The sequence below is a fragment of the Nematolebias whitei genome, chromosome 11 (assembly GCF_014905685.2).
Source record: "Nematolebias whitei isolate Nwh7 chromosome 11, NemWhi1, whole genome shotgun sequence".
Lineage (NCBI taxonomy): Eukaryota > Metazoa > Chordata > Actinopteri > Cyprinodontiformes > Rivulidae > Nematolebias > Nematolebias whitei.
Window position 1 is genome coordinate 29,286,214 of NC_056508.1, and position 8,469 is coordinate 29,294,682.

General features: G+C 39.9%; 1 protein-coding gene across 1 annotated transcript in view; it reads right to left on the reverse strand.

Moving 5' to 3' along the window:
- The window catches only part of LOC119417264 (extended synaptotagmin-1), a gene marked incomplete at its 5' end in the record, with an annotated part of 26,267 nt that extends 17,945 nt beyond the window's left edge, over positions 1-8,322 (reverse strand). The window contains 16 exon segments of the mRNA XM_037684475.1: positions 861-1,007; positions 1,125-1,211; positions 1,284-1,355; positions 1,513-1,608; positions 3,706-3,795; positions 3,880-3,928; positions 4,375-4,457; positions 4,550-4,726; positions 4,808-4,990; positions 5,090-5,239; positions 5,343-5,429; positions 7,251-7,322; positions 7,405-7,500; positions 7,697-7,786; positions 8,047-8,095; positions 8,240-8,322. Of these exon segments, the coding sequence (XP_037540403.1) occupies positions 861-1,007; positions 1,125-1,211; positions 1,284-1,355; positions 1,513-1,608; positions 3,706-3,795; positions 3,880-3,928; positions 4,375-4,457; positions 4,550-4,726; positions 4,808-4,990; positions 5,090-5,239; positions 5,343-5,429; positions 7,251-7,322; positions 7,405-7,500; positions 7,697-7,786; positions 8,047-8,095; positions 8,240-8,322 (1,611 nt within the window).
- Between the last annotated feature and the right edge of the window lie 147 nt (positions 8,323-8,469).

The window sequence follows — 8,469 nt, forward strand, 5'->3', positions numbered from 1 at the left end:
TGCAGATAATGTGTTGCAGACTTTAAGTCAGCAGACATGAAGAGCATTCCTTAAAGAAAAACACACCACCTGGCACATTTCTTTGCAAGGTTTTATGCAAAGCGCCTGCTGCGTGATCTGTTAGCGCTCAGCGTGTGTTGAGATGATGCTCAGCTACTAAAGCAATAAATTGTAGCTCAGTACGTGTAAAATTGACTGACTTTATATAACTTTATATGCCATGTAATCTAGCTGTTGTTGCTACTTTTTTGCCATCTTATTTTAATTTGTAGAAAAAAAATCTGTACACCTCTTATAATTGTCTACTGTTGTCGCTGTTTTCATCATTCTTTGTTGAAATCAGGTCTCTCCTGTAAATGAGTCCTCGAGACTCAATGGGATTAACCTGTATAAATAAAGGTTGAATGAAAACTTTAAACCATTTTTGTGTCTGACAGGGTTGATTAGCTGTGGTGGCCATCTTAAACTGAAACTTTAAAATTAATGAGTTGCAGATGCATATCTAACAACCATTTTATGTTTCATTAACATGCATGCAGTGGTTCATGACATATTTGGCTAACAGACAAGCACAAACACACATAGGCAATGAGCCTTACTTTCATGATGGTGGGTGATAAAAAGCTTCTTACTTTGAATTGTTTTTGCATTAATGTCAAATATATATAAATGAGTTTCAAAATACTGTATTCTGTATTTCACACTTCATAAAAACTGTATGAAAATCGGTAAAATGTCTTATTTATAAATTATATGTTGGAAAAATACCAGTGAGCTATTAAAATGATGCTAAAGCTGCATCAACAGGAAGCCATGTTTCCTACGACACACAGCAGAAATAACCAGAGCGTCTTCAGTACCTTGAGTGTGACCCTCAGGAGTATCTGGCTCTCGGGCAGAGCTCCGTCCAAACCGAGCCAGCGATCCAGCACCAAGTCCGGCTCAGCCAACACCTCCCTCAGAGGGAGAGTCAAGGACCCGAGAGACTGACCCCAGCTGTGGGAGAGCTGGGCAAAAACAAACACATTGATTAAAAAATAAACACATTTTTCACATCTTTATTCTATTTTTGACAGAAGTGAACATTTTTGTTACAACCACAGCTTCAATAAATGTCTCCTCACCTTTACCGTGAGCATTTCATCTCTGGGGTCACGAACCAGGAAGTGAAAGGCCTCATCCCATCGAGGAGACGTGGATCGCTCACAAATCTTGGTGAAATTTTATTTTTAAAATTACATCTTGTTTTGGTTGTATCATTATGTCAAAGGTCGTAATCCTACCTTGGTTTTATAAGAAACACTCTTAAGAAGAATCTCAGCTCCGGCCTTGGGCTCCTTTCCGTTCTTCTTTAACTGAAAACACACAAAAAGTCAACAGAAATCTGAATACAAGAGCCAAACCAGTCCCAAAGTGATGGACTTTTAACAGACTCTAATGCAAATCCTCTGAGTGGCATGTCACCACTAAAAGCTTCAGTTTTGAAGAACAAATAGAAGCCCGTTTGCTCACCGGCAGGCCGTGAGCCCGCTCCACGTACGCAAACAGAACAGCCGCTGACGGGACGACTTTGTTTTGGTACGACTGCTGGGACTGATACTGCAGGACCTGCAGGCAACAGGAAACAGACGAGACTGTGAAACAGAAGATCTGTGGTTAAAGTTTGCTTCGCTACACCACAGGTAAACATGTGACACAAACTCACACAAAGCCTTCGATAAGAGAAGTTATCTGTGCATCTCACAGAAAACATGAGCTCTTTCCAGCCAAGACAAGCATCTGATTGACAAACTTCAGAAAGAAGAAGTCAGATATACAGTAGTGAAATTTATCTTTAACAGCTGGAGGACACGTTTAATTTTTTTTAATGTAATATTTGTTTTGACAAATAATCCTGTAGGCAGACTTTTACTATAGAGTGTCAAAAGCCAGTATGAGCTTTGGTTACTCACTAGATTAATATGTGTTTCCTCCTCAGTTCATTTCTTTTAGCTTCTTCTTTCTGCTTAGAAATAAATTTTTCAGTATTTTGTCCTCCTTGGATGTCATTAATCTGTCCTCCAGCTCTAATGTTAAAAATCTTGGTGTTATTTTCGATCAGGACATGTCTTTTATCCCCCACATTAAAAATGTAACTACAACTGCCTTCTTCCAAATGTGTAATATCACTAAAATTAGAAACATCTTATCTAGAAATGATACAAAGAAACTGCTTCATGCATTTGTCACATCTACTGGACTATTGCAATGGTTTGTTATCTGGGTGTTCAAATATTCTTTAAAAAATCTTCAGTTAACCCAAAATGCTACTGCCAGAGTCTTAACTGGAGTTAGTAGGAAAGATCATATCTCTCCAGTTTTAGCTTCTCTTCATTGGCTCCCTGTCAAATCCAGAATTGAATTAAAAATCTTACTTCTAGCCTACAAAGCTCTCAACAACCTAGCTCCATCTTATATTCAAGATCTTATTTTTACATATTTCCTTAAAAGAGCACTTCGCTCTCAGACTGCAGGCTTACTTGCGGTTCCTAGAGTTTCCAAAAACAGAATGGGAGCAAGCTGGGTGAAGCTGACATCCCCCCCATTCATTGTATTTGCTGGAATTTTTGACGTGGGGTGCGGTGTCAGCTTCACCCAGCTAGGCGCGCACAACTGCTGATGTGTCGAAACTCCTGCACATAGACATATACACACAGCTCGGAACTCCTGCACATAGACATATACACACAGCTTGGAACTCCTGCACATAGACATATACACACAGCTGAAGGTGGATGACATGCAGTCCGTGTCTCTGTTGGGCAGGAGCGTGTGTGCAAGCTGGTGCGTGTAGTGCAGCCAGAACATCCACTCCACAGATTGGACAACGTCTCCTCTCGTTGTATTTTTAATAAATAATCAAAATAAAAATGTGCGATGGGGCAGAGATTTGAGTTGTTGGATACATTTCAGACATAATAAACAAAAAAGCTTACAGTAAAAAAAATATATATATATATATTTATACTTTGTATATACACACATATATATATATATATACAACAAGAGAAATGTTTGATGGGTATTATTCAAATTACATCACGTTTCAAAACAACGGCACTAACTTGTCAAAATAACAGCGATCAAAATGTTGAAAAGAAGTCCAATTTATTTTCTAAAATAAATGGATGGATGGCTGTTTTGTCCTTAGCTGGACAACGGATCACCCATTATTTGTGTTCCGGCATCATTCGGTTTACAAATTAAGCCCTGGGGACAGTACATACATTTTTAAAACCTTAAAAAATATATACAAAAAGGTTTCATATCCAGGGGCAGCACGGTGGCGCAACTGGTAGAGCTGCTGCCTCTCAGCGAACAGGTCCCTGGTTCAAACCCCGGTCCAGGGTCCTTCTGGGTGGAGTTTGCATGTTCTCTCCGTGCATGCGTGGGTTTTCTCCAGGTGCTCCGGTTTCCTCCCACAGATCAAAAACATGCATGTTAGGCTGACTGGTAACTCTAAATTGTCCCTAGGTGTGAGTGAGAGAGTGAATGGTTGTTTGTCTCATTTGTCTCTATGTGGCCCTGTGATGGACTTGCGACCTGTCCAGGGTGTACCCCGCCCCTCGCACAGGGATTGCTGGACATGGGCACCAGCGACCCCCGTGACCCAAAATGGAATAAACGGGTAAAGATAATGGATGGATGGATGGTTTCATATCCAACCTGTTCCAGTCTGGGTAGATCAGAGACTCTGGGCAGCCACTCTAACACCAGGTGAACTCGACCAGACTTTACATCGTTTAAGGTGTACCACTAAAACAAGAAGAGCACAAGAATGGTAATTATGATCCATATGGATATTATTGATATTTGTAAATATAAGATATTTTCACACACCGTATCAATGAATTGTGCACTGATGATGTCTCTCAGGTTAAGCTTGAATCTACAAAGGCAAGACTTGATTAACATTTCTCCCAAAAGTTACAGTCATAAATAAAAGAAGTGTTCACTGAAGGAATGCATATCGCCCGCCACCTTGCAAGCCAAAGATCTGTTAGTGCTCTGAGTATGTGCTGGGGATGACTCTCAGCTACCACCGCACTGAAATGGAGCTCAATATTTGTAAAATTGCATGAATAATGGTTGTTTTTTTGTGTTTGAAAATATTGATTAGCAGTGGTGGCCATCTTGAGTTAGACTGACTCCAAAAGTTAATCAGTTGTAGATGTACAGCCAATGATTACTTTCAAAGAGTTCCATAAAAATTTGTCCCATGTCCAGGAGATTTTTTATCAACAGACATGAACACAATATATTCCTTTGCCTGTCTTTAAAGGTTATAGGTGACATATAAAAACATTCAGTTCTGTTGGTGTAGTGGAGACATGCCTGCCAAGGAAGTCGTCTTGATCAATGTCTTTGTCAAACAACTCAAACTGGATTTCTTGACCTGGAAGCTGGGTCAAAATCACCTATATGCAAGAAATAAAATCCCAAACATCATGTTTTCATAAAATTTAAAAAGGTAATTAAGCATTTGAATGTAAAAATAAACTAATAGTACCTCAAAAAGTTCATTCCAGACAGGGTTGAGGTTTTCTTTGATGGTGTGGCTGCGGAAAGTTATCCCAGCTACACGAACCTTCACATACGGGTCGCTCTTCCCTTTCACCATGCCCCCCATGAAGTTGTCTTTGGCGATCAGGTTCTGGGCCTCCACCAGATGGATCCGTAACACTCCCTGCATGCAAAGTTGAGGTCAGGAAATGTTACCCCAGTCAGATGTCTGCTGCTGCCTAGATGAAGTAAACTGTTCTCTAACTTCAGTTGCAAACTCTGGATCAGGTGTGGTGTGCTGGGGTCGGGTTGATTGAGGTGTGGTGAGTCCGCCGGGTCCCGCAGGATTCAGGTCTGATGTGGTTTCTCCTTGACTCATCCCAGACCCTGAGGATGATGGGCGAGGAGACGGAGTCGTAGGAGTGGTGTCATCACTTAGCCACAAAATCTATCAGGAAACCCAGAGACTCGTGTGAGCGAATAGGTAAAAAAACAACACATGATCTTTTACGTGTGCGCAAACAGAGGACACGAGTGAAACACTAACCCTAAGAACAATTTTGATGTAGATGCGACTGGCTGAACCCGAATTGTCCAAATGGAACCACTGGTCCAAGGTGAGATCAGGGGACTCCAGAAGACGGCTCAGAGGGATCGCCAGACTGCCCAAGGAAAAGGAGCGATCATCATCCTTCACCTGATCAACAGGAAAAACAGCGAGTAAAGAAAACATCAACACTGAGGTTCATTGTAGTGTAGTTGGTAAAACGTGAATTCAGCTGTAACCAGTGAGGATTTACCTGAATGTCAATATCTTGCTTGTGAGGGTCTTGAATGAAGAAGGTGAAGGCATCCTCCCACACTGGACCATTAGTCCCATAACAAGTCTGCAAAGGCAGTAGAGGAGCACTTGGTTAGCTCAGAGTTTGGTGCGAAGCATCAAGAAGAGGAGTGCACCGATTCCTCAGCAGGTGACCGTAATCAGCCGGTGATCAGCTGGTCCAACTAAACCATTGATAAGCACATCTGGCTCTCAATGTTTATTTTTATTTATTTTTATTTTTTATTTTTTTAGTCCATTAACGCGCTACAGCAAAGCAGCTGTTCTGCAGCAACACATCTTCACTGTGGAAGTATTTACAAAGTCAGAAGACGAGACAATTAGCTGTTTTTAATTTTAAACAATGTTTAAAAATAAAGAAAGTGTAAGAAACTACTGACATGAAATATGGATTTTCTATAACATTGTGTCTGCTGCTCACTTTACATTTAACAACATACAGGCTGAGGTTTACAGGGAGGTGTTACTTAGACATGATATTACACCAACCTACAGTGTGAGAGTGGTGTATACATGGTTTAATGGCTTAATAATCACTGTTATCAAGGTGTAAATACAACATGAAAATAGAAAAATTGCATTTCCTGTGAAAATTCAGTGTGAATGCTTATTGCTAAAGTACGTGCTGAAAAACTGCTGCAATTAGCTAAAACATGCTGAAATTTAGCTTAAATTTAGCTCAAATAAAGCTGAAATGGAAGAACAAGCCTAAGTTAACAGAAGAAAGTGGAAAGAACACATATTTGCTGAATTTGGTTTCAATAAGCAGAAATGAGCACACAAATTAGTAAATTAGTTAAAAAGCTGAAATTAACACCAAAAAAGCTGAGAAGTCGCTGAAAAGGCTGAAAGAAGCTTAAAATACCAGAAGAAAGTGGACAGAGCACAATTGTGCCCAGTTAGGCTTAAAGAAGCAGAAATGAGCACAAAAAGTGGAAATTATCTGAAAAAGGCAGAAAATTGCAAAAAAAAAAAAAAAAAAGAAAGAAAGGAGCTTAAATTATCAGAAGGAAGTTGAGAGAGCACAATTTTGCTGAATTCGGCTGAAAAAAGTTGAGAGTGCCAAAAAATGTGGATTTAGCTGAAAATGCTGAAATAAGCACACAAAAAACAACAAACAGCTAAAAAGTAGCTGAAATACCAGAAAAAGCTGAAAGGAGCATAACACGCAGAAATTAACAGAAAGAAGTTAGACGAAGCTCAAAAATTTTGTAGTTATCAGAAAGAATCAGAAAGGAGCACAAAACAACTGAAAGAACAGCTGAAATTAGCTGAAGTAGCTGAATTTTTTTTTTTTACATTTGCACAAGGAAGCTGAAAGAAGCTGAGCCAGAACAAAACGTGTAAGGAGCAGTAAAAGGTTGTAAACAGATCCAAAAATTTTAATGATGTAAAATGAGCTTAATTCATTTTCTATCAGGAAAAAAGTGGCAGAAAAGCTAAATTTTCCAAAAAGCTAAAGTTGCATCAATACTAAAATTCATAGCACCCTTCTGAACAAGCTGAACGTTTTGATATATGATATGTTGAAATAGCACAAAAATTGTAGAACGAGAAAGATGCCGAAAATCATACGGAAGAAACAGATCACAATAGTGTGAACGCTTCACAAGTACTTATATGGTTGTCTGGTAACTTAATGTTTTAAGATGGGGAGGGTAATAAAAATTAAGTAGCTAAACTGGTTTACACAGGAGATTTGCACTAGAACTGCTTTTCCCCTAGTGTTATCCAAGGGGGTGCACCCCACCCGCCTTAGATAATCTGCCTGGATAATCTGTCTGTATGTGTTCTCACGTGACCAGTTTAGTTTACTTGGACTGGGAGAAGACAATGAAGAAAGCAGTTCCCCCACCAGTTCTCCTACCTTGCTTTCTTTAGTTGTATCCTGAATGGAAATCTGCACCACTGGACTCGGGTCCTTGTTCCCTTTCCTCATCTGGAACATTTTAAACACATCAGCACGAGTAAGGGAGGGAAGTTCAATACACACCATGTGAATTAATCTGTGACGCTCGTACAGGCAGCTCATAGGCTTGGTCAAGGTAGATAGCGAGGATGGCAGCAGATGGCGGATCGGACGTCTTTGCCGTAAAGTTCTGGTTCTTCTGAATCACCTGGTAACAGAACAAATAGGAAACGTTTAGATTTCTATATAATCAGCATGCAAGAATCTTTAATATTAAGATTCATGTTTTTTTCCCTTATAAATTCAATTTAAACATATAGTGCCTGCTTATATTAAAAGTTAAAAGTTTACTAGAACTTAGTGAAAGATATTACAACAAAACAAACGGACAGCGTTAGCCTCACCTCGCTCAGTCTGTCAGCAGAGGACAGCAGAGAGAGCCACTCCAGGCGCAGGTGAACGCTGCCAGATGGGACGTCCCTCAGACTGAACCACTGTGTGCCACAAGAAAAAAGGGCACGACTTATTAAGCATGCACTCTTTTTTCCTCTTGGCTGGCTTGATGGGTTGCAGTGAAACAAAGATCAGAGCAGATCACAAGGATGCACATGGTGTCACCAGTATCACATGCTTACATGTTACACAAATTGTTTTCAGAGGGAAATAATGAAGCAATTGTTCTAAGAGAAAAACAAAAATATGTTAAAAAAAAAAAAAGATTTAAGCTCAAAACAGCCAAATCATCAGTACTTACATCATCAACAATTCTGGCCTTCCTCACAATATCAAGATCAACCTTAACCCTAAAGGCAGAGACACAAAGCAGCAGAGAATTAAAGATAAAAACACAACCAGTTTCATTTGCAACACAAGCGTGATCCAAATAGTCAAAACGCTGATGTGGAAATGAGGCGAGAAGAAAGAAGAAATGAGAATGAGTAAGCTACCTCCCCAGGAAGTCATCCTGGTCTGGGTCTTTGTCAAACACTTCCACCTCCAGCTCCTGACCAGGTACTTCATGGACAATCACCTGACACACACACGCACATATGAACACACACACACAACTAATATACACTAAATAAAGCCACAAATGGCATAAAAACACAAAGGCATGCAACAGAGTTACAACAGGAAGAATGTTTCTCTTGTGTGTAAAATTCATTGTTATCCTGTT